Source organism: Mobula hypostoma, chromosome 25 (genome assembly GCF_963921235.1).
Source record: "Mobula hypostoma chromosome 25, sMobHyp1.1, whole genome shotgun sequence".
Lineage (NCBI taxonomy): Eukaryota > Metazoa > Chordata > Chondrichthyes > Myliobatiformes > Myliobatidae > Mobula > Mobula hypostoma.
Window position 1 is genome coordinate 1,138,216 of NC_086121.1, and position 26,333 is coordinate 1,164,548.

General features: G+C 43.2%; 2 protein-coding genes across 8 annotated transcripts in view; both read left to right on the forward strand.

The window, feature by feature from the left end:
* The window catches only part of si:ch73-236j9.2 (solute carrier family 35 member E2B), a 50,981-nt gene extending 35,301 nt beyond the window's left edge, over positions 1-15,680 (forward strand). Inside the window, exons 6-9 of the mRNA XM_063033426.1 lie at positions 7,191-7,244; positions 9,941-10,013; positions 11,438-11,583; positions 14,325-15,680. Coding sequence (XP_062889496.1) covers positions 7,191-7,244; positions 9,941-10,013; positions 11,438-11,583; positions 14,325-14,559 — 508 coding nt within the window. The 3' untranslated portion in view covers positions 14,560-15,680. The remainder of the gene's footprint in view (positions 1-7,190; positions 7,245-9,940; positions 10,014-11,437; positions 11,584-14,324) is intronic.
* A 1,923-nt stretch (positions 15,681-17,603) lies between these two features.
* Positions 17,604-26,333, forward strand: part of cdk11b (cyclin dependent kinase 11B) — a 60,924-nt gene continuing 52,194 nt past the window's right edge. For 3 of the 7 annotated variants that reach the window (XM_063033239.1, XM_063033237.1, XM_063033242.1), the window contains exons 1-2: positions 17,604-17,669; positions 20,585-20,727. The gene's annotated coding sequence lies outside the window, so the exon portion shown is untranslated. Of the gene's footprint in view, positions 17,684-20,584; positions 20,728-24,331; positions 24,478-26,333 lie in introns of those variants that run through there. The other 4 variants (XM_063033238.1, XM_063033244.1, XM_063033240.1 and 1 more) reach the window with 4 other exon arrangements.

A 26,333-nucleotide genomic window follows, 5' to 3' on the forward strand; every position in this document is an offset into this window, starting at 1 on the left:
ATGGCGGAGCAGACTCGATGGGCCAATTGGCCTACTTCTGCTCCTTTGTCTTATGGTCTAAAGGTAAATGCAATGTTGGCATTTATTTCAAGGGGAATAGAATATAAAAGCAAAGAGGTAATGCTGAGGCTTTAGAACACACTAGTCGGGCCGCATTTAGAGTATTGTCAATAGTTTTTGGGCCCTGTATCTCAAAAAGGATGTGTTGTCTTTGGAGAGAGTCCAGAGGAGGTTCATGATGATTCTGGGAATGAAGGGGTTAACATATGAGGAGCATTTGGTGGCTCTGGGCCTGTACTCACTAGAATTTGGGCGAATGTTTGTGGGGGGGTGGAATCTTATTGAAACCTACCGAACGTTGAAAGGACTAGATAGGGTGGATGTGGAGAGGATGTTTCTTCTGGAGGGGTTATCCAGAACTAGAAGGAACAGCCTCAAAACCTTTTAGAACAGAGGTAAGGAGGATTTCTTTTTTAGCCAGAGAGTAGTGAATCTGTGGAATGCTCTCCCACAGTCTGCAGTGGAGGCCAAGTCCATGCGCATATGTTAAGGTGGAAGCTGAGTTTCCTGATCAGTCAAGGCATGAAAGGATATGACGAGAAGGCAGGTGCATGGGGTTGAGTGGGACCTGGATCACTCATGATGGAATGGCAGAGCAGACTTGATGGGCTGAATGGCCTAATACTGCTCCTATGTCTTATGGTCTCATTCTCCTACGCCCTAGGGAATAGAGTCCTAACCTGTTCTACTTTTCGCTATAACTCAGGTGCTCAAGTCCTGGCAACATCCTTGTAAATTTCTGTGTCCTGTCATCCTCACAATTTTCAAGGTTTTGTTTTTGTATATTTATCCATGGCTGTTGGTTAACATTTGCCAGGTTATTATTTCTTCTTCTTCTTAATCCCATCACCTCTACTGGGGCATAGACTGCCATCAGCAGCTTGTTAGGATCCTCTCTTGGGCTAGTCTTTGAAGTTGTCCCCTGGAGAAGTCCATCTATATGTCTTCTAGGTGAAGATCTTTCCTCTCCCAGGGATGAGGTCTTTGGAGCTTCCGTTGGTGTTTCTGTAGCTCTGTGTTTTTATGGGATGGGTTTGCAAGCCCCATGTCCAACCCTCCTCCTTTCACAGCCAGGTTCGGGACCTTCCATAGTGCAGTTTTACTATTTCTTACCTGTTCCTGTTTGTACCTAAATGGTTGTGGATCCACTCTACTTGGACTTTTGCTGCCATAGAGCACTGAGTACACTGCTTGCATACTGATGTGATATCTTTGTCTACACCAGCCAGTACACAAAGCTTCTTGCCAGGGCTTTCAGAATCACTTTATTGCCAGCATGTGAACCATACCAGAATTGATTGTGATTCAGTGCCGAGCATCAAAGAAAAAACAATACCATAACAGACAACACAACAGCAACTAACAATTTACAAGACAATGGTGCAAACAGCCACGAGCAATCAACAAGTTGCGATGAACAGACTCAATAATTATCAACAGAACAAGGAGAGCAGGAAAGACCATTTAATGGATGTTGTACAGGGACAGTTAGGGTATTACACCTGAGTGAGTTTTGTTGAGAAGTTGGGTAGCTACAGGAAATAAGCTTCGGAGATGACATGTCCTGGTGGTGATGAACTTGTAGCCTCTCCCTGATGGCAATTTGGTGAACAGGTGACTGCTAGGGTGGGTGGAGTCAGCAGTAATTTTTCCTGCTCTTTTCTTTGCTCTGGCAATGAACAGGTCTTTTAATGTTGCTGGCTGACAACCAATGATCTTCTCCGACTGGACCACTCACTGCAGCCTGGACTTTGAGAGAGAGGAGGCGGCGGGAAACCAAGCAGTGATAGAGGTGCTCACAACACTCTCTATGATGGCCGACTAACAATTCATCAGGATACACCCTGAGATATTAAGTTTCCTAAGCTGGTGTAGGAAGAACAGTCTCTGCTGGGCTTTCCTAGTGATGAACATGATGTCTTCGTCCCACTTCAATGTATTGGTAATGATGGTCCCCAGAAATTTGAATGACTCCCCACAGAAACAGCCTGACTATTAATTTCCAAGGGAGTTGTCAGCAGAAGTCAATCCTTATTTCCACTGTCTTGATATCATTAAGCTCCAAGTTGTTATGAGCACACCATGCTGTAGGGCTGTCTGCCTCTCTTTGATAGAAGGTCACATCATTATTTGAGAAGAGACCAGCTACAATCGTATCATCCGTGAAATTTAGAATTTTAATGGATTTGTCTGTGGAGGTGGAGGGCATTCAATTGATGCCTGGGTGACCTCGGTAGAGTTGTCTCAGTGCTTTTGATCAAAGTGTTCGTGGAATTCTCTCTCCAGCCATTAGGCAGGAGTCCACAGTTGATGTACAGCGTCATTAGAATGGTACAACATCTACCTCAACCTTGACTGGCCTAGAAGATAGTGAAGGACGGCAAAATACTTCATTGTGGTCAGTGTGTTGGAATTTGCTGCAAATGTGTTTCTTATACTGGCAGTTTCTTGCATAATGCCATGGACCACAGTTCCAACAAGCTGTGCTTGGCCACTTGGAGACCTGCTGAGTGATAATGTTTGGGCCACTGAAAACTGCATTGACATGGTTCTGTTTGACCAAGTTGGAATCGTGTTTCAGTTTAATTAAACAATGATGTTCTTGAGTGACAGCTTGTAGAATCATATCAGGATTTTGCTTGTCTTGTCAGGAGCAGTTTGCGAATATCTGCATCGTTGTGTGCCTAAAGTCCACAAATAAAAATCAGACATTTGAATTGTGATTCAGTCACATTACCTAGCTTGAATTTTTCACATTCACAACTGATGACACCAGCATATGTGATAAATTCATCAGCTTTGTGTTTAATGAGCTTTAGGCATTGGTAGTGAACGCTGAAGAGAAATAACTGATCTCCAAAAATGCTTGTTAGCTGTTAGACAGTTTCGTCATGCATGTTTATCAGGACCCAATTTTCAGAGCAAAGTGCATGTCTTTCACGAGTGGTCTTTACTGGCAAACTTCACCCAGAATATGTCGTCGTAATATTTTAACCATGATTCAACGTAACTCCCAAAGCAGCTTTGAATTGGAAGTTGGTTCATGGACGCAACAATTGGCTCCTATTAGTTTTGTTCAGTGTTTGACACCAACGTCATTGGACTCACTGATAACCTGCTGGTCAAGGTTTCGATTAACTTTAGCTGTGCTACCTCAAATTGACCTTCCTGCTGCAATAGAATTGTGCGTAAGCCTTCTGCTGAAATTGCCATGCCAATATAATACGGCACCTCACAGCCAATTTGTTCTGTTTGCTTGCCTGTAACTACTGATGAGATCCGAAGCCAGGAAGTTGGAAAAAGCCATAACTATAAAAATTTGAGTCATAGAGAAGTACAGCACAGAAACAGGCCCTTTGTCCCATCTAGTCCATGCCGGAACCATTTAAACTGCTTACTCCCATCACCGGCACCAAGACCATAGCCTTCCATACCCCTATTGTCCATGTGCCTATCCCAAACTCTCTTTAACGTTGAAATCGAGTTCACATGCACCACTTGTGCTGGCAGCTCATTCACACTCTCACAACCTTCTAAGCGAGGAAGTTCCCCCTCATGTTCCCCTTAAAATTACCACCCTTCAACCTTAAGCCATTACCTCTGGTTGTAGTCCCACCCAAACTCAGTGGAAAAAGCCTGCTTGCATTTACCCTATCTATACCCCTCATAATTTTGTATACCTGTTTATTCAGTATACCAAATTATTCAGTAAGACCTTGTCACTACAAACCTGAAACCCAAAACTCAACTATACATTTCAAAGCATGACAATTTAAATGGTTTACCCAAGAACATTCAAGACATTGTTTGGACTAATGACCATAAGAACGTAAGAAATAGTAACAGGAGTCGGCCATCTGGCCTGTCGAGCCTGCTCCGCCATTCAATAAGATCATGGCTGATCTGACCATGGGCTTATCTCCACTTACCTGCCTTTTCCCCAGAACCCTTAATTGCCCAACAATGCAAAAATCTATCCAACCTCATCTTAAATATACTTACTGAGGTAGCCTTCACTGCTTCCTTGGGCAAATAATTCCACAGATTCATCACTCTCTGGGAAAAGCAGTTCCTCATCATCTCCATGCTAAATCAACTCCCCCCATTCTTGAGGCTATGTCCCCCTACCAGTGGAAACAACTTTCCTGCCTCAATCTTACCTATCCCTTAATAATTTTGTATGTTTCTTTAAGAACTCTTATTCTTCAAAATTCCAGAGAGCACAGTACCAGGTGACTCAATTTCTCCTCATAGTCTGGAATCAACTTGGTGAACCACCTCTGCACTGCCTCCAAAGCCAGTATATCCTTCAAGTTAAGGAGACCAGAACTGCACGCAGTACTCCAGGTGCAGCCTAACCAGTACCCTGTACAGTTACAGCATATTCTCCCTGCTGTTAAATTCAATCCCTCTAGCAATGAGGGCCAACATTCCATTTGTCCTCTTGATAGCCTGCTGCACCTGCAAACCAACCTTTTGTGATTCATGCACAAGCTCTCCCAAGTCTCTCTGCACAGCAGCATGCTGTAATTTTTACCATTTAGATAATAATCTGCTCTTTCATTTTTCCTTCCAAAGTGGATGACCTCATATCTACCAACATTGTACTCCATCTGCCAGACCCTTGTCCAGTCACTTAACCTATCTATATCTCTCTGCAGACTCTCCGTATCTTCTGCGCAATTTGCTTTTCCACTCAATTTATTATCATCAGCAAACTTAGATACACTACACTCGGACCCTCTTCCAGATCGTTAATGTATATGGTGAACAGTTGCGGGCCCAGCATCGAACCCTGCTGCACATCGCTCACCACTGATTGCCAACCAGGGTAACACCCATGTATCCCAACTCTTTGCTTTCTATTAGTTAACCAATCCTCTATCCATGCTAATACATCACCCCCAACTCTACGCATCTTTATCTTATGGATAAGCCTTTTATGTGGCACCTTATTGAACGCCTTCTGGAAATCCAAGTAAATAATGTCAATCTGTTCCCCTCTATCCACTGTGCTCATTATATCCTCAAAGAACTCCAGTAAGTTTGTCAAACAGGACCTGTCTTTACTGAATCCATGCTGCATCTGCCTGATGGATCCATTTCTTTCCAGAAGCCTCGCTATTTCTTCTTTAATGATAGCTTCAAGCATTTTCCCAATTACAGATGTTAAACTAACTGGCCTATAGTTACCTACCTTTTTCCTGCATCCTTTTTCGAACAGTGGCATGACATTTGCCCTCTTCCAATCTGCCAGGATCTGCCCAGAGTCCAGAGAATTTTTGTAAATCATCACCAAAGCCTCTACTATAGCTTCTGCCATTTCTTGCAATACCCTGGGATGCATTCCATCAGGACCAGGAGACTTATCTATCTTCAGTTCCACAAGTTTGCTCAGCACTACTTATCTATTTATTTTTCTTTTTTTAAATTACATATTGCATTGAACTGCTGCTGCTAAGTTAACAAATTTCACGTTACATGCCGGTGATAATAAACCTGATTCTGATTCTGAGCTCTATCTCTTCAGTGATAGCTATTGTCCTCACCTCCCATCACATTCATAACATCTCTCTTTGGCATGTTAGATATGTCCTCCACCGCGAAGACTGACACAAAATAGTCATTCAAAGCCTCGGCCATTTCCTCATCAACAAATATCAATTTTCCCTTCTCATCCTCCAAGGGATCTACATTCAGTTTAGCCACCTTTTACTGCTTTACATCATTATAAAAAAACTTTCCTTATCCATTTTTATATTTTGTGCTAGTTTATTTTCACAATCTGGCTTCCCTTTCTTTATTGTTCGCTTAGTGGTACTTTATTGCTTTTTAAAGTTTTCCCAGTCTTCCAGTTTCCCACTACTCTTGGCAACTTTGTATGCGCGTGCTTATAGTTTGACTCCTTCTTTTATTTCCTTAGTTGTCCAAGGCTGGCTCTCCCCACCCTTACCATCTTTGCTTTTATCTGGAATATACTTTTGTAGAACACTGTGAAAAAGCTGTTTGAAAGTCTTCCACTGTTCCTCAACTGTCCCACCATATAGCCTGTGTTCCCAGTCTACACTAGCCAAATCCTTCCTCATCCCATTGTAGTCTCCATTGTTTAGGCATAATACACTGGTTTTTAGATTGAACTATTGCACCCTCCATTTGTATGAAAACTTCAGTCATACTGTGATCACTCTTTCCAAGAGGATCCCTAACTACAAGATCACTAATTTTACCTGTCTCATTGCACAGGACCAGATCTAAGATGGCATGTTCCCTTTTAGATTCAGTAACATGCTGTTTAAGAAAGCCATCATGGATGCAGTCTATGAAGTCCTCGTCAAGACTGCCTTGACTGACTTGATTCACCCAATCTATGTGCAAGTTAACCGCTGTTCCATTCTTACATGCCTCATATATTTCTCTGTTTGCCTGTGCTACTGTAATATTATTATTTGGTAAGCAATAGGCAACTCCCACCAGTGATTTTTTTTCCCCTTTACTATTCCTAATCTCAATCCATTTGGATTCAACATTCTGCTCCTTAGATCTTGTATCATCTCACTATCGCCCTGATCTCATCTTTCATTAAGAACACTACCCCAGATCCCAATCAGTGAAAGTCAGCCTAGGATTGGTTGTCAGCTAACCAATAGGCATTGGTTGGTTCAGCTCAACATAATATTCCTGTGTTGTAGCTTCCATGATTTTCCTTATGATGTTAAGCTAAATGAGAAATGAGCTAAATGTTCCTTATTTTCTCTCCCTCTTGTTGTAAGTATTGACCTTCCATTCATAAGAAAATTCAATGATCTTTTGAACTCCAAAGATGACTATATCATCCACTATCTCTGAAGCTACCTTCTCCGAGAAAACTGTGCGGCATAGATCATCAGGTCCTTGGGATTTATCAGCTTTGGTATTATTTTTTGATATGATATTTCCAAACACTGCTCTTGGGTACCTGTGTTTCTTCATGTGTTGTATGTGGTTGTGGTGTAATCATACAATATTGGACCATTATTTAATTGAAACCTTAGATTTCTCAAACAGAAAATGATTGCTACCATATCTGTGAAAATTTACTGGCACTTGCATGCATATTCTTACATATTCTTGTGCTAATGCTTTGTTTTTAGTCTACAGAATGTGTTCTCCAAGAAGTTGCTCAGTGGAGACAAGTATAAGTTCTCGTAAGTTTTTAAATAATTTTGGTTTGATCAGCTCGGCATGATTATAGTTTCTCAATAGGAATAGTTGTGCAATAATGTAGTTTGAACAGGTGCATTTTCCTCCTATGTTTGCTAACTCTTTCTCAAGCCTTCCTCTCACCAGTGCGCTTCTCCAGCTTCCTTTTGCTTTTTAAAATGTATCTCCATTTGTGTTGGTTTGTTCAGGTTCCTGGTTTAACACAGAGAATGTGCACGGGGTGTATTGCTGACCTATTAACGCAGAGAATGTGTGCGGGGGTGTATTGATAACCTATTAACACAGAGAATGTGTATGGGGGTGTATTGATGAACTATTAACGCAGAGAATGTATATGGGGGTGTATTGATAACCTATTAATGCAGAGAGTGTGTATGGGGGAGTGTTGATGATCTATTAATGCAGAGAATGAGTTCAGGTATGTATTGATGAACTATTAACACAGAATGAGTACGGGGATGTATTGATGACTTATTAACACAGGATGTGTATGGGGTGTATTGATGACCTGTTAACACAGAGAATAGTACAGGGGTATATTGTTGACCTGTTAATGACAGAGAATGAGTACGGGGGTGTATTGATGACCTGTTATTTTTGCTCAGTGTTTCTGCAGGGCTGCCGTCCTTAGTTCATTTTGTTTATATGTAAAGCACCCTGATAAACTGGATGCCAAGTGCAGGAAAAGCGCATTAGTCTTCAAATGAAGAACTTTGAGGCCTAGAACTTTGACCTCAAACCAAGAAAGTTAGAAAATATTTTAATTTTATTGTGTTTAATAATTCAGCACGGAACAGGCCCTTTTAGCCTACTACTCTGCACCGCACTGCCCTGCAATCCACCAATTTAACCCCAGCCTAGAAACAGGACAACTTACAGTGACCACTTAACCCACTAACTGGTACATCTTTGGACTGTGGGAAGAAATCTGAGCACCCGGGGAAATCCCACACATTCCACGTGGAGGATATCCTTACAGATGACATTGGAATTGAACTCTGATGCCCTGAGCTGCAGTGGCATTGCACTAACCACTACTATCCCAGTCCATATTGAGACTGTGGGAGGAAACCGGAGCACCCTGAGGAGATGGAAGAACATACAAACTGGCTTACAGAGGACACTGAAATTGAGCTCTGAACTCCGCCCCGAGCTGTAATGGCATTGTGCTATCATGGTATCCCGCAGAGATTTATGTGATATTTTTCATTACTACTACCTATCATATGTGCTGTCAGTATTGTAGCATCACGCACCTGAGGGTCAGATTGTAAAATACAAGCCAATCCCAAAGTGAACCTAAAAACAATTACATACCCACAGATAAGAAAAATTCTAATCAGGTCTATAGATAATAAACCAATTAGAAAATACTTATTCAATACTGCAGTAAAAAATAACCAATGAGAAAACAGTTATTCACTTAATATAGAACAAAGAAGCTTCCAAAATTATACTTTGTGTATAACCACTAGAGGCACATTAAACTGTACGTGTATACTATTGCCACTAGGAATCATAGTAAGCAGTTACTTATGTACAAGGTAATTATATAACATACAAGCTGGTAATTAACTGTTAAACTGTAAAGTAAATGACAATTAAACTGTCAGATCTAACACATTTGATGTAATATAAATATCCACTGACAGTGCTCTACATTTCAGACAAGGGATAAGATCCCCAGAATTTCCCATTAATAGAATAAATGGTGTAAATACCTTGGTTGTACAGAATGACAAACTGTTTCCTTATTGAGAGAGAGCTGTTGTTTATAGTAGCAGTGAGCTCACTTGAGTCGAGTGAGATGTTCTCCGTAGGGGTTGTCTATTGGTGGGTCCTCAGGTGACCGTAGGGGTTGTCTATTGGTGGGCTGCCAGGTGGCTGTAGGGGTTGTCCATTGCTGATCCCTCAGGTGTCCGTAGGGGTTGTCTATTCGTGGGTCCTCGGTTGACAGTAGGGGTTGTCTATTGGTGGGTCCTCAGGTGTCCGTAGGGGTTGTCTATTGGTGGGTCCTCAGGTGACCGTAGAGGTTGACTATTGGTGGGTCCTCAGGTGACCGTAGGGGTTGTCTATTGGTGGGTCCTCAGGTGACCGTAGGGGTTGTCTATTGGTGGGCCACCAGGTGGCTGTAGGGGTTGTCTATTGGTGGATTCTCAGGTGGCTGTAGGGGTTGTCCATTGCTGACCCCTCAGGTGGTTGTAGGGGTTGACTATTGGTGGGCCGCCAGGTGGCTGTAGGGGCTGATCTGGGATCCACATTTTCTGGTGCAGTGTGGACATGAGAAAGTGGTGGTTGTGGTTAGTGGTTGGGTCTTTGGTTGTTCAGTCTCTCCTTTCGCAGTGGTCACTTGCTCCCTATGGGAAGACTTTGAACTTAATAGATGCACCTGGAGGAAATTTGTTGAGGAGGGAGCTGTGCTCCATGGTTGTATTGAACACCTATTAAGAAGTATGGGATCATCGTTACAATTCATCACATCACCTCCGCATATAATCCTGAAAACATGTTGAGTGATTTTAGCCACCAGTCTCCACTTGTAATTTTGAATTTTAGTAAGAACCTATGATATTGTAATCGTGTTCTCCATTGTGAAATTAGCAGTAGAGCGGCCTCCAATCTACTGGAGACTCAGCCTTCATAATTCCTTGCTTTCTCACACTTTGCCTTTTGGTTCCAGGCCACCGGAACTACAGTTTTTTACCAGTGCTGCCGCAGTGATAATGTTAATTCCAGCATGGATTTTCCTTCTGGTAAGAGGATCCAGTTTACAGCCGGCTGAAATGGATGTGTGGTTACCCTCTTTATTAAAACATACAGTTTACTTTGAAGACAGGAGGAGGCCATTGGCCAATCAGGTGCATTCTGGCACCCAACAGTGTAATTCCAACAGTCCTTTCCTGCGCTCCATACTTCCCGGTAGCCCTGCATCTTCATTCTCAAATGCTCATCGGCTTATCTTTTTCTCCTGAATTCTCTTCACTAAGTCCCAACAGTCAGGCATAACTTGCAGGAGCCACTTAACCTTATCAGTACATCTTTGGGATAAGGAAACTGAAGCACACAGGTGAATCGACATGAACAACAGCTGATATTGGAATTCGAACTGGATCTTGAGAGCCATGAGGTAGCAGAACAATTTCCGCATCATTATACTGCCCTTACCGTGTTCTGTAGTTATGGTGGGTGTCCAACAATGACAGGAAACCTGTGTGGGAGAGTTTTTAAAGTGAAAAAGCCGTTGCACTGGGGCATTTCCACTCTTTTGACTTTAGTTGTCTGCGTCCAGTGGTGCGAGTAGTCGTCACAACTGGGATCTTCCTTGGTTGCAGTGGATGACCATGACTACTCCTGTTTTTTGTCATGCACTTTGCTCTCCACGGAGTTTTGCAGAACCCCCTGTCAGGCTGTTGAATCTCACTAGATCTCATCTGCCCAGTCCACCAGAGCTGACTTCACGTGCTAGGACAGGCATGCCCCCATCTCAGGGTGGTATGAGGCCTGCCGGCTACCCTCACCTGGTTTAGCCCACCCATCTAAATGGGTGTGGCTGCTGTCACATGCAGACAGCAACCTGGAGCCACAGGTGAGAGCTGAGTGTCCAGTGGGGACCAAAGGTATGTGCACTGTCCCAAAATGGACACGACAAGCCCCTTCAGCAGAGGTGCTGCCCCTCCCTGGCCACCCTGTAGTTATATACCATGTCTAAATACTCACCACTCGAGCACAGTGAACACTTCATCCACTGATAAATTCAAGTTCAAGTTGGGCCTTTCTTACAGGAAAGACTTTTATCCTGGATATATCTGAAAAATAGAAAAAAATTTAACCTGATTGCAGTGTCTTTTATGTGAATCATCAAGTGTTTAAACGTCTTTATTTACAAAGCCCTTTGTTGTTGTATTATGGAATGGAAGTTATGCAAAGAGAGAAATAATATTTTTGTTTTGATCAAAGGATAGATTTTTAGCGCGATGGGGTATGTTTTCCTTTGGAATTTTTATTCTGTAGTATTAGTAAGCGGTGCTGCCTTGTTCAACAAGAATGAGTCCTGTTCATGTTGCTGAATGCTGTCCTCATTTGATTTCTAGGATCACGAGATTCAGCTTGGGCAGGTCATTTACAGTCCTTGTTTGCCTTTCTAAAGATAACTAACCCTATTCTTTTCCTCTTGTAGGATATTCCAGTCCTAGGAAGACATGGCCATGAATTCAGTTTTAATCAAGACGTTGTGGTTCTGCTCCTTATTGATGGAATCTTATTTCACATTCAGAGTGTGACTGCATACGCTTTAATGGGAAAAATATCACCGGTTACTTTCAGGTAGGTGTCTCCGTAGAGGAGAAAAGGCAGAGACTAACCTTGATGTTGTAATTTTACACTGTGTCTGACGTTAAAGGTCCTGGTAAAACTGAAGTTACTGTACATCGGGGGAAAACACACAGATTCTTGGAATCGTACCTTGCATCAAGTCTGTGGTAGGAGTCGTAGGGACACACGACATGGAGGCAGGCCCATTGGTCCACAGAGTGTACATTGTCCATCAAGCACCTGATTACACCAATCCTACATGAATCCCTTTTGTTTCCCACACAGTACACTCCCATCGATTTCCCCCCCCCCCAACTCTTACCACTCACCCACACACTGGGGTCTGTTTCTCACAGTACACTCCCATCGTTTCCCCCCCCCCCCCAACTCTTACCACTCACCCACACACTGGGGTCTGTTTCTCACAGTACACTCCCATCGATTTCCCCCCCCCCCAACTCTTACCACTCACCCACACACTGGGGTCTGTTTCTCACAGTACACTCCCATCAAACTCCCCCAACTCTTACCGCTCACCCACACACTGGGGTCTGTTTCTCACAGTACACTTCCATCGATTCCCCCCCCCCCTCAACTCTTACCACTCACCCACACACTGGGGTCTGTTTCCCACATTACACTCCCATCAACCTCCCCCAACTCTTACATTCACCCACACACTGGGGCTAATCAATCTACCAGCTTGTACGTCTTTGAGTGTGTCTGTGACATTGGCTGCCGCGGTACAGGGCTGATGTTGAAGGACAATCACTGCAGCAGTTCTTCGTGTAGTCTTCACACCCCAGCCATCTCCAGTTGCATCACGTGTTTCCAATGTAAGACTGGCAGTGTGCGGGAATTTGCTGATTAATACACAAGGTTCAATTTCTTCATGTAGTCTTCAAGTTCCGGTTGCTGCTGCCGGTCCTCGAAAGGTCTTCAAGGCCCAACCATCTTCACTTGCATCATCTAACACCTGTTTCAATTGTAGGCTCACCAGCAGGGTGGGTGGTGTGGATTTGCTGATGATTACACATGGTTCAATTTCATTTGCAACTTTTCAATAAATAAAGCAGCTCATAGCCTCTTGCAGCAGATCTAGTAAAAGCAGGTATAGTTATACAACACGGAAATGAGCCATTTGACCTCTCAAGTCTGGACTGACCACTGGTGACTCATCTGCGTTACTCTCTCTCTCAGCACTTGGCCTGCATTCTTCTGTGTCTGGGTGATTCATGTGCTCATTCAGACACTTAAATGCTGTCAACAGTTCTGTTTCCACACATCTATCTCTGTCTCTCCTCTAAATGTCTTATCGCCACATGAACATCCTGGTGAATCTCCTATGCAACCTCTCCAGCGTTGCCACATTTTTCCTATACTGTGGTGACCAGAACTACATACAGTGGCCCAGATGAAGTCTGACCAACTGGAGCATGAGCTCCCTGCCCTTGTATTTGGCAACCTGAGTAATGATGACTACCTTTCTCCCTGCCTTCTTAATCATAGTACCCACTGCATTGCCTTCCTCGAAGATCTTTACCCTTACACTCCAAGATCTTTTTGTTCTTGAATTGTCCCTGGGACCTTACCTTTTCTATCAGATCCTCTCTTTTCTGCCTTTTTATCTCTTTCATCTATCATTTCCCATCTTCTTACTTCATCTCCTCTCCTACCTATCCACCTCCCCCCCTCACCTGGTCTCAGCTGCCAGCTTTTACTCCTTCCTCTCCCTCCACCTTTTTTCGGCTTCTGCCCCCTTCCTTTCCTATCCTGATGAAGGGTCTCGGCCTGAAACATTGACTGTTTATTCCTTTCCATAGTTGCTGCCTGACCTGAGTACCTCCAGCATGTTGTGTGTGTTGCTCTGAATTTCCAGCACCTGTGGTGGTGGGGTATGTCACTCCCAACGCTGTCTGAATCCCAGGAGTAAATGGTGTCACTCCCAATGCTGTCTGAATCCCAGGAGTAAATGGTGTCACTCCCAATACTGTCCAAATCCCAGGAGTAAATGGTGTCACTCCCAACACTGTCCAAATCCCAGGAGTAAATGGTGTCACTCCCAATACTGTCCAAATCCCAGGAGTAATGGTGTCACTCCCAATACTGTCCAAATCCCAGGAGTAAGTGGTGTCACTCCCAATACTGTCCAAATCCCAGGAGTAAATGGTGTCACTCCCAACACTGTCCAAATCCCAGGAGTAAATGGTGTCACTCCCAATACTGTCCAAATCCCACGAGTATTGGTGTCTCTCCCAATACTGTCCAAATCCCAGGAGTAAATGATGTCACTCCCAACGCTGTCTGAATCCCAGGAGTAAATGATGTCTACACTTTATTCAGAGAGGCAGGTTTCACTCCATCTACAGTGAAAGGTGAACATAAGGACATCTGTAGAGGATTCGGTGTCTACACTTTATTCAGATGCTATTGTTTTTGCTGGACTAGTACTAGTTACTGATGTATTTAATGTACAGAAGCTTTAAGCACTCCAGTAACACATTTCTCTATCTTTACAATTCAAGCATTTAATGTTGTCATCAGCCCATCTCAAGTTACATGATTAAATATTGCAGGCATTTAAAATAGCTTTCCATGGCATTCTGTCATGTCTTTGATTGCTACCTGTACCTATGGGTAATCTCTAGCACTGCAGAAAACCACAAATTGTATCTACCTTGAGCACTAGGTTAGAAATATTTACAGTATGAAATAGTTAATTCAAATCTGTTTTGTTGTCTCCACTCATTCAGTGTTGCTAGTACAGTGAAACATGCCCTTTCAATCTGGCTTAGCATCATCATCTTCAGCAACAAGATCACCGCATACTCTGCTTTCGGCACAGCTTTGGTCATCGTTGGAGTGTTCCTGTACAACCGGGCCCGTCAATACCAACAGCAGCAGATCCAGGCTTTGGCATCTTGCAACAGTAATGGACAGGAAGATCAGCCTCTGCTGCCTGAGGAGCTGAAACACTGTGAACACTAAACTGACTCGTACTCCGCTAGCGAAACGTGTGGTTTTGTAAAACCTAGAAGCACCAATCTTAAGACTGATATGTGTGTGACTGTATTTCATTCAGCTAATGGCTTTCCATTCACTCTGTGATATTGACTCATTTCTCCCAAATATTTCTTGCTTATTTTAAAAATGCAAGTGTTAATGACCAGCTTAATTTTTGAACTTTTTAAAAATGAATTGTTTTCCATTATTTTGGAGATATTAATGATTTTATACATAAATGTACATCAAACACCCTGAACAATATTTAAATTGTAAAGATGTGTGTAATTATGGACACAATTCCTCAGGGTTTACTCATTGGAACTGTTTCTCTCACGTGCTGACCTTCAGTGGATGAAATGCTTGCATTATTCTGGTATTTCAAGGATTCTTTCAAGTTGAGTGTTGCCATCTAGGACTGAGCATTTTACACGAAACAGTAATTTCTTGTTTACTATGTAAATTTAAATTTAGGATGGAAGTTTGAAATGGTGTAATGAGATTAACATTTAGAAAATTGTTTTGTGTGTAAGTGCATAAAAAACATCGACGGGCTTGTATTAAAGATTGCTGCTTTATGCACACAGGAAGCTGCTCTACAGGATGTTGATCTTGTACTTACTATCCCAGGCAAACTGATAAACTTACTTGAAACTTTGCATATTGAAACACAAAGATTCCTCCCAAATGCACTTTAAAATTTAATGTAAACCACTATTTTCCAAATCCATCTCCCTTTTTCACCTTGGAATAGTTGTGCACATTTAGATATGTGCTTGCTTAGACTGAGAGGAAATGAATTAAAAACAAACAGTACTGTGGATTCAAGATCTGATCATGAAAATTAGTTTTATGACTTGTAAGTTTTTACACCCTGTATTTCTAGTGTTGGAGACTACTCTGTGCTATTAAACTTGCAGAAAACCAAAATGATGTTAAGATTTCACACAATGGTTGTGTTATATCCTCGATTTAAAAAAATAAATGGAAAAGATTTCCATTATTGATCGTGATTACAATTTGTATGGAATTAATTTACAACTGTCAGTCCTGTGCTTTGATTGTACTTTTCCAGTGTTTGATTAAAATGTGTCTTTAATTTGTTTGTTTCTGAATAAAGACACTGCATTTCATTAATTTTGCACTGATGGCCACTGACTTGACAAATTAAATCTTTAGCAGTCATGCTTAATGCTTGCTACACAAGTCTCTACCAAGCTCCTGAACCAGAACCTCTGATTCATGGATCTGAAAGTTAAAGATAACTGCAGAAACTGGAAAACTGAACCAAAAACAGGAACAATGGAAACCCTTACGAAATTAGGCAGAATTTGTGAAGTGGCAGATCATCTGAATTGAAAGATAAAACAAGTAGTGTGAAGTTGAGAGGAAACGGGAGAAAGGGAGAGGATGTGGGTGGGGAGTGTGAAAATCTGTAAAAAGGGGAGTATGGGAGGGAGGTGGATCTGTAAGAGGGAGAGGGAATGGGGTGGAGGAGGACAGATTTGGTTTGTCATCAAAGATACTTGCAAACCACTACAGATGTACTATGAAGAGCATTCTGACAGGCTGCATCGCTGTCTGGTATGGGGGCAGGGGCTACTGCTCAGGATGGGAAAAAAGCTACAGAATGCTGTAAAATTAGTCAGCTCCAACTTGCATCTATAGCCTCCAAGACATCTTCAAGGCGCGGTGTCTAGCAAAGGCAGATTCCATCATTAAGGACCCCATCACCCAGAACATGTTCTCTTCTCATTGTTACTGTCAGGAAGGAGGCACACACTCAACGATTCAGGAACAGCTTCTTTCCCTCTGCCATCTGATTCCTAAATGGACATTGGACCCATGAACACTACCTCACTTTTATTATCTCTGTTTTACACTATTTTAATTGAACAATAAACATGCAAATATATAATTACGAAAATTGGAAAACAGATTATTATCCGAACGGTGGCTGATTAGGAAAAGGGGAGGTGCAACGAGACCTGGGTGTCATTGAAAGTGGGCATGCAGGTGCAGCAGGCGGTGAAAGGCGAATGGTATGCTGGCATTCATAGCAAGAGGATTCGAGTACAGGGGCAGGGAGGTACTACTGCAGTTGTACAAGGCCTTGGTGAGACCACACCTGGAGTATTGTGTGCAGTTTTGGTCCCCCTAATCTGAGGAAAGACATCCTTGCCATAGAGGGAGTACAAAGAAGGTTCACCAGATTGATTCCTGGGATGGCAGGACTTTCATATGATGAAAGACTGGATGAACTAGGCTTATACTCGTTGGAATTTAGAAGATTGAGGGGGATCTGATTGAAACGTATAAAATCCTAAAGGGATTGGACAGGCTAGATGCAGGAAGATTGTTCCCGATGTTGGGGAAGTCCAGAACAAAGGGTCGCAGTTTGAGGATAAAGGTGAAGCCTTTTAGGACCGAGATGAGGAAAAACTTCTTCACACAGAGAGTGGTGAATCTGTGGAATTCTCTGCCACAGGAAACAGTTGAGGCCAGTTCATTGGCTATATTTAAGAGGAAGTTAGATATGGCCCTTGTGGCTAAAGGGATCAGGGAGTATCGGGGGGAAGGCTGGTGCAGGGTTCTGAGTTGGATGATCAGCCATGATCGTACTGAATGGCGGCGCAGGCTCGAAGGGCCGAATGGCCTACTCCTGCACCTATTTTCTATGTTTCTGTGTTTCTATGTTACGATAATTTATTTAGTTTTTCTATATTATTGTGTATTGCATTGTACTGCTGCCACTAAGTTAACAGATTTCACGACATACGCTGGTGATATTAATCCTTCTGATCTGTAAGAGGGAGAGGACGGGGAGAAGGCAGAGTTGTAAGAGGGAGATAGGGAGGTGACTGGGGTGGAAGAAAGCGACAGCGTGGGTTAGGACAGAATGGATAGGGTGTGTGTCCGCCCCGCGGTCACACGCCGGGCAAGAGTTCGGACACAAACTCACAGCCTCGGATCTGCCGGAGATACAAATTGGAAGAACTTTCGGCACATGCGCAGAGAATCAATCGCGCCGGAAGTGAGGCATATTCGAGGCGACGTGGTGGCCAAGGAGCGCAGTCGGTGCGAGTGAGGCCCAGGTGGGTCTGGCGGGGTATGGCGCGCCGGGAGCAGTGTGTGGCTGTCGGGGCGGGTGATTAATCCATGGGGCAATGGACCACGTTCCCGCCGTAGTCACAGGTCCGAGGCCCCCCCCCGTGGCTCCCCATTTCCGAGCAGCGGCTGAGGGCGTCGCGGCCTGTGTATGTGCATGGGCCGGGGGTCGCTCCCTTCCCCGCTCCCACCATCCAAGGGTTACATCGCGGCTGGGCGGGGAACACCTGGGAGGGGGCGGTGCCGAGGGGCAGAGCTGAGGGAGCGCCGCGGTACCGGGGGGTAGAGCTGAGGGAGTGCCGCATTGCGAGGAGACCAGACATGATTTCAATAAGACCATAAGATATAGGAGCAGAATTAGGCCATTTGGCCCATCTAGTCTGTCCGCTATTTCATCATGGCTGATCCAATTTTCCGCAGCCCCAAACTCCTGCCTTCTCCCCGTATACCCTTCATGCCCTGATCAACCACTGCCTTAAATATACACAAAGACTTGGTCTTCATAGCTGCCTGTGACAAGGAATTCCACAGATTCACCAACTATGGGGTAAAGAAATTCTTCCTCATCTCCATTCTAAGAGGATGCTGCTCTATTCTGAGGCTGTGTCCTCTGGTCTTAAGCTTTCCCACTATACAATTACATATATAATTTTAGTGTTTAATTTTAGTAATATCTTCCCACATTTTCCTTTTTACTGCTTGTACATTGTGACGGAGATGCAACATAAAGATTTTTACTCCCTCATGTGAGAGGCTGTAAGAAATAAAATAAAACTTAAATCATAGGAAACATCCTCTCCACATCCACTCTACCAAGGTCTTTCACCATTCGATAAGTTTCAATCTCCTCATTCTTCTGAATTCTAGTGAATACAGACCCAGAGCTGTCAAACGCTCTTCATATAACAAGCCATTGAAACCTGGAATCATTTTGTAAACCTGCTTTGAACCCTCTCCAGTTTCAGCACATCCTTCTGAGATAAGGGGCCCAAAACTGCTCACAATACTCCAAGTGAGGCCTCACCAGTGCTTTATGAAGTTTCAACATTACATTCTTGCTTTTATATTCTAGTCCTCTTGAAATGAATGCTAACATTGCATTTGCCTTCCTCACTACAGACTCAACCTGCAAATTAACCTTTAGGGAATCTGGTACAAGCCTCCCAAGTTAGTTTCGCACCTCAGTTTTTTTTTTGTATTTTCTCTCCATCAATTCTATCATCCAAATCATAGAAAAATAATGTAAATAGAATCTGTCACAACGCAGACCCCTGTGGAACACCATCAGTCATCAGCAGCCAGTCAGAAAAGGCTCCGTTTATTCCCACTCTTTGCCTCCTTCCTGCCAATCAGCCACTGCTTTATCCATGCTCGAATCTTTCCTGTAAAACCATGGGCTGGCAGCTTGTTAAGCAGCCTCATGTGTGGCACCTTGTCAAAGGCCTTCTGGAAATCCAAGTACACAGCATTCATCAATTCTCCTTTGTCCATCCTGTTTGTTATTTCTTCAAAGAATTCTAACAGATTTGTCAGGCAAGATTTTCCCTCGAGGAAACAATGCTGACTATAGCCTATTTTATCATGTTCCTCCAAGTATCCTGAAACCTCGTCCTTAATAATGGACTCCAACATCTTCCCAACCACTAAGGTCAGACTAACTGGCCTATAGTTTCCTTTCTTCTGCCTCTCTCCCTTTTTGAAGAGTGGCATGACATTTGCAATTTTCCAGTCTTCCGGAACCATTCCAGAATCTAGTGATCCCTGAAAGATTACTAATGCCTCTATGATCCCTTCAGACACCTTTTTAAGAACTCTGGGGTGTAAACCATCTAGTCCAGGTGACTTGTCTAGTTTCAGACCTCTCAGTTTCCCAAGAACCTTTTCTCTAGCTATGGTAACTTCATACACTTCATGCCCCCGACACCTGGAACTTCCACCATACTGCTAGTATCCACAGTGAAGACTGATGCAAAACACTCATTCAGTTTGTCTGCCATTTCATTGTCCCCCACTACTGCCTCTCCAGCATGGTGTTCCAACGGTCCAATAGCCACTCTCGTCTCTCTGAAGAAACTTTTAGTATCCTCTTTAATATTATTGGCTAGCTTATTTTTGAATCCATCTTTACCTTAATGACTTTTTAAATTGCTTTCTGTTGGTTTTTAATAACTTCCCAATCCTCTCACTTCCCACTAATCTTAACTCTTTTACATGCCCTCTCTTTGACTTCTATGTTGGCTGTGACTTCTCTTGTTAGCCATGGTTGTGTCATCTTTCCTTTAGAGTACTTCTTCCTCTTCGGGGTGTATGTATCCTGTGCCTTTTGAATGGCTTCCAGAAATTCCAGCCATGCTGCTCTGCCATCATCCCTGCCAGTGCTCTTTTCCAATCAATTCTGTCCAACTCCTCTCTCATGTCTCTGTAATTCCCTTTACTCCACTGTAATACTGATACATCTGACTTCACTTCTCCTTTTCAAATTTTAGGGTGAATTCAATCATATTATGATCACTTGCCCCTAAAGGTTCTTTTACCTTAAGCTCGCTAATCAATTTTGGTTCATTGCACAACACCCAATCCAGAATAGCTGATCAACCATGAGCTGCTCTAAACAACCATATTGTGAAATTCTCCCTCCTGGAATCCAGCACCAACCTGATTTTCCCACTCTACCTGCATATTAAAGTCACCAATGACTATTATAACATTGCCCTTCTGACATGTATTTTCTATCTCTCGTAATTTGTAGACAAAATCCTTACTACTGTTTAGGGGTCTGTATACAACGCCCATCAGGGTCTTTTTATCCTTGCAATTCCTTAGCTCTATCCACAATGATTCAACACCTTCCGACCCTATATCACATCTTTCTAATGATTTGATTTCATTTTTTTACCAACAGAGCAACGCCGCCCACTCTGCCTTCCTGCCTGTCCTTTCGAGACAATGTGTATCCTTGGACATTAAGCCCCCAGCTATAATCTTTCAGCCATGATTCAGTGATGCCTACAACGTCATACCTGCCAACCTGCAACTGTGCTACAGGTTCAGCTACCTTATTCTATATACTAGGCGCATTCAGATACGACACCTTCAGTTCTGTATTCACCCTTTATGATTTTGTCGCACCATGCTCAACCTTTTGATTCCTGACTTTGTCTGAGGTCTTACCAACATCTGCCTCCATAACCTTTCCATTAATCGTTCTGGCACTCTGGTTCCCATCCCCCTGCAACTTTAGGTTAAACCCCACAGTGCAGCATTAATAAACCTTCCCACTAGGATATTCGTCCTCCTTCAGTTCAAGTGCAAACAGTCCCTTCTGTACAAGTTTCACATTACTGGAAGAGAGACTAATGATCCAAAAACCTTATGCCCTCCATCCTACACCAACTCCATAGCCACGTATTAAACTGTATAATCTTCCTCGTTCTAGCCTCACTAGTTATGTGGCACAGATTACAATCCTGAGATCACACTCCTGGATATCTTGCTCTTTAACTTAGCATCTAACTCCCTATGCAGAAGCTCGTCACTTGTCCTGCCCATGTCATTGATACATACAGGGACCACGACTTTTGGCTGTTCACTCTCCCACTTAAGAATGCTAAGGACCTGATCTGAGATGTCTTGGACCCTGGCACCTGGGAGGCAACTTACCATCTGGGAATCTTGATCTTGCCCATAGAATCTCTTGTCACTTTCCCTAACTAACGAATCCCTTATCACCACAACGTGCTTTTTTTTTTCCCCTCTTCCCGTCTGAGTCACAGAGGCAGACTCAGTGCCAGAGACCCAAATTATGTGAATTTCTTGTTTGCTTATCCACATCCCCCACCCCTGACAGTATCCAAAATGATCTACCTGTTGTTGAGGGAGATGGCCACAGGGGTACTCTGCACTCTCTTTCCCCTTCCTGACTGTCACCCAGTTTCCTGTGTCCTGCACCTTGAGTGTAATTACCTCTCTATATGTCGGCCTCCTGAATGATCCAGAGTTCATCCAGTTCCAGCTCCAACTCCTTAACGCAGTTTGTTAGAAGCTGCCGCTGGATGCACTTCTAGCAGTTGTAGTGGTCAGAGATACTGGAGATCTCCCTCCCTTCCCACATCCCGCAAGAGGAGCATTGCAGTATCCTACCTGTCATCTCTATCTAGCTGATCAGATACAAAGAAGAGAGAGAAAAAAACTTGAGCTTTTCTTTTTCTCTGAGTGATGCCTTTCTTCGCTGAAACCTCAAAGAGTTAAAGCCTTAAGATCACCACTCTGACTTTGTCCACTCAGACGGCCGCTGTGCTTTTGCCCCGCCTTCCTTTATTTTCCTCTTACTAATTAATTCCAAACACTGATTGGCCACTGATCAAAGCTCTATTACACTGCTGCGAACTGCTCCTGCCTTTTATCCTTGAGATGTGGACCTGATTGAAGTCCCCTCCTCTCCAAACTTCCGATGTCTGGATCGGCCGCTGGTCAGAGCTCTTTTTTCCATGATGACTCCACCTCTTGATTGATTATAAGTTGCTTGGGGTAGTTTGTCAGGGATGTGAGAGCTTCTTGAGTTGTGTACCTTCGCAGTTTCAGACAGGGTGACAGCCTCCTCTTTCTCCTCCCCACTCCTCCCTCATTCTCCCCACTGACAACGACAGCCCTTACCAGCACCATACCTGGGTGGACATGATGCCCAGTTTTCAACCTATATCAGATCACATGGCATCCAAGAAGAGCTAGCAAATTGCACATAAAAAGGCAGAATGCAGAGGGTGATGGTGGATGGATGTCAGTGACCAGGGGTGTGCCCTAGGGTTTGTGTTGTTCCCATTGTTATTTCTCATCTATATTCCGGAATTAAACAAGACCGTACGAGGCTGAGTTTGTAAATTTGCAGTTGATACTAAAATAGGTAGTGTCATCGACCTTGAAGAATGACAGCGACATCTTGATCAGCTGGACAGGCAGTCTGAGAAGTTGCAAATGGAATTTAATTCCAATAGTGTGAAGTGTTAGATTTGGAAGGACAAATCGAGGTAAGATTTCTACATCCAGCTGAAGATCTCTGAGTATTGTTGAAGACATAATGGCCTGAGATTACAGGTATGCAATTGCCTTAAAGGAACGTCATAGATAATCAGGGCAGAGATTAAAGTTTTTAGACCATGAGACACAGGAGCAGAATTAGGCCATCTGGCCCATCAAGTCTGCTCCACCACTCAATCATGGCTCATCCCTTTGTTTTTCTCCTCCTCTACCCCAGTTCCCAGCCTTCTCCCCGTAACCTTTGATGTCACGTCCAGTCGAGAACCTATCAATCTCTGCCTTAAGTGCACCCAACGACCTGGCCTGGCCTCCACAGCTGCATGTGGCAACACATTCCACAAATTCACCACCCTTTGGCTAAAGAAATTTCTCCGCATCTCTGTTTTGAAAGGGTGCCTCTCTATCTTGAGGCTGCGTCCTCTTGTCTTGACTCCCTCACCATGGGAAACATCCTTTCCACCTTTACTCTGTCTTGGCCTTTCAACATTTGAAAGGTTTCAATGAGGTTCCCCCTTATCCTTCTGAATTCCAGCGAGTACAGACCCAGAGCCATCAAGCGTTCCTCTATGATAACCCTTTCATTTCTGGAGTCATCCTTGTGAACTCCCCTCTGAACCCTCTCCAATGCCAGCACATCTTTTCTAAGATGAGGGACCCAAAACTGTTCACAATACTCGAGGTGAGGCCTCACCAGTGTCTTATAAAGCCTCAGCATCACTCTTTGCTGTTGTACTCTAGACCTCTTGAAATGAAAGCTAACATGGCATTTGCCTTCCTCACCACTGACTCAACCTGCAAGTTAACCTTCAGGGTGTTCTGCACAAGGACTCCCAAGTCCCTCTTCATCTCAGCTTCCTGGATTTGCTCCGCATTTAGAAAATAGTCCGCACATTTATTTGTACTGCTAAAGTGCATGACCATGCATTTTCCAACATTGTATTTCATTTGTCACTGTCTTGCCCATTCTCCTAATCTGTCTAAAGTTCTTCTGCATCCTACCTGTTTCCTCAACACTACCTCCATCAATCTTCATATCATCTGCAAAGTTGGCAAAAAAGCCGTCTTTTGGGATGTTGATCTTCAATAGTCAGAGCACTGAATATGGAAGTTACAAGTCTATGTTGTGCTGCTGAGGCCACACTTGGAGTCCTGTGTTTAGTTTTGGACATCCTTTTATAAAAGACAGCGGAGAGGCTGATTGGAGAGCAGGAGACTGAACAGGGATCTCATGGAGGTTTATAAAATCATGAAGGCATAGATAATTTCAGAGGACCTGTCCTGAACTTGGAACTTTGATATGGGTGAATGGTCTTTTTCCAAGGTTCTGGAACCAAGGGCATAGTCTTAAGATGAAAGATTTAATAATAATCTGAAGGAAAACTATTTCATACAACAGGTGGCAGATGTTCAGAACCAACTGCTAGAGGTAGTGGTTGAAACAGGTATAGATTTGTTTACGTGTTACATGGACTGGTAAGTGGATGATGAAAGTTTAGCGGGATATAGTCCAAGTGCTGGGAAATGGGATCAGCTGGAATATATGTCTTGTTCAGCATTGAGATGTTTCCATGTTGTACAACCCTATGAGCTGAAGCATAGTCATTCCTTTCCTCCCACAGATGCTGCTCCATCCACTGACTTTCTCCAACAGCCAGAGTTTAGTAAAGTTTGAATACTTGGAAGCAAATCGATACTGCTTGTTAATTCTAATTAGACTAGAGCCTGTGGGGTAACAAAGGAGAAAATAGAGATCTTTCCAAGGTGGGACACAATAAAAATAAGTTAAGAGATGCCTGTTACTTGTACCTTTGAAGCACCATCATTTTGTGATACAACAAAGGTATTGGATGTTTGCTGTTGATGACAAGTCAACAACTGTGGTGAAAATATATTTTAGTTCAACAAAGGTTCAAATTGAATCAATTGTAGAATGTCACAGGGCCTTTCATCAGGTTGAAATGGTGCATAGTTTCCATTTTTTAGATTTTCTCTCTTCTACCCCATTAAGAATTAGGGTTTGATCTTCAGAGACAAAGTCTAGATTGAATTAGAGGAAAATATATTTTGTGACATTTTTATATATAAAAAATTACAAAAATGGATTTGATTTATTGTCACGTACTGAGATACAATGAAAAACTTGTCTTGCATATTGTTCATACAGATCATACAGTACATTGAGGTAGTTCAAGGTAAAACAATAACAGAATTCAAGTTTATTGTAATTTAACCATACATATCTAAACAAAACAATGATCTTCTGGAATCAAGTATAGCAGCTCCAGGGAAAGAGCAATGCAGGGAGATGGATTCAATGCCACAATGAGGTCAATTGTGTGGTTAAGAATCCATCTTATCACACTAGGAAGCCGTTCAATAGTATTATAACAGTGGGATAGAAGATGTCCTGGAGCCTCGTGGTACTTGCTATTAGGTTTTTGAATCTTCTACCCAATGGGAGGGGGAGAGGAGAGAATGTCAGGGGTGTGTGGGGCTTTTAATTATGTTGGCTACCTTACTGAGGTACTGAGCGGTATAGACAGAATTCATGGAGGAGCGCTGTTTTCGTGATGTACTGAAACACGACTCTGCAGTCCACAACTCTGAAACTCTACAGATTCTTGCAGTCATGGGTGGAGCAGCTGCCATACTAAGCTGTGATGCGTTGGATAGGATGTTTTCTATGGTGCATTGATAAAAATTGGTGAGGGTCGACAGGGACATGCCAAATTTCTGTACTCTCCTGAGGAAGTAGAGATGCTGGTGAGCTTTTCTGACACCTCTGCAGTTTGTGATGTATATAAATGATCTGGATGAAAATGTGGATGATTGGGTTAGTAAGTTTGCAAACAATATGAAGATTGGTGGTGTAGGTAGCGTAGAACAGTTGTCCCCAGCCACCGGGCCCTAGGAAACGATATGATTTGGCGATATGAAATGATATGAGTCAGCTGCACCTTTCCTCATTCCCTGTCATACACTGTTGAACTTGAACCCTCCCACCTCCCAATCGGCCAGTCCGCAAGAATATCGTCAATATTAAACTGGTCCGCGTGCAAAACAGGTTGGGGACCCCTGGCGTAGAGGACAGGCAAAGAATACAGATCAGTTGCAGGTATGGGTGAAGGAGCAGCAGATGGAGTTTAACCCAGCTGAATGTGAAATGTTTCACTTTGAGCAATCAAATGTAAAGAGATGATACGTTATTAATGGTGGGACCCTTTGGTGTTGCTGCACAGAAAGATGTTGGTATTCAGGTGCTGAAAGTGGCTATACAGGTTGACCGGGTGGTTAAGAAGGTATATGGAGTGCTTGCATTTATTAATCAAGGGTTGAGAGTTGAGAATTATGTTACAGGTTTACAAAACTAGTTGGGAGTATTGCATACAGTTCTGGTCACCGCGTTGTAGGAGGATTTGGAGGCTTTGGAGACAGTGCAGAAGAGGTTTACCAGGATGCTGCCTGGATTGGAGAGTATGTGCTATAACAAGTTTGGTTGTTTTCTCTGGAGCAGTGGTGGCTGAGGGGAGATCTGATAAAGATTTGTAAGGTTATGAGAGACACAGTGTAGATAGACAGTCTCTCAATTCACAGACATCCTCAAAAACAGGAGTGCC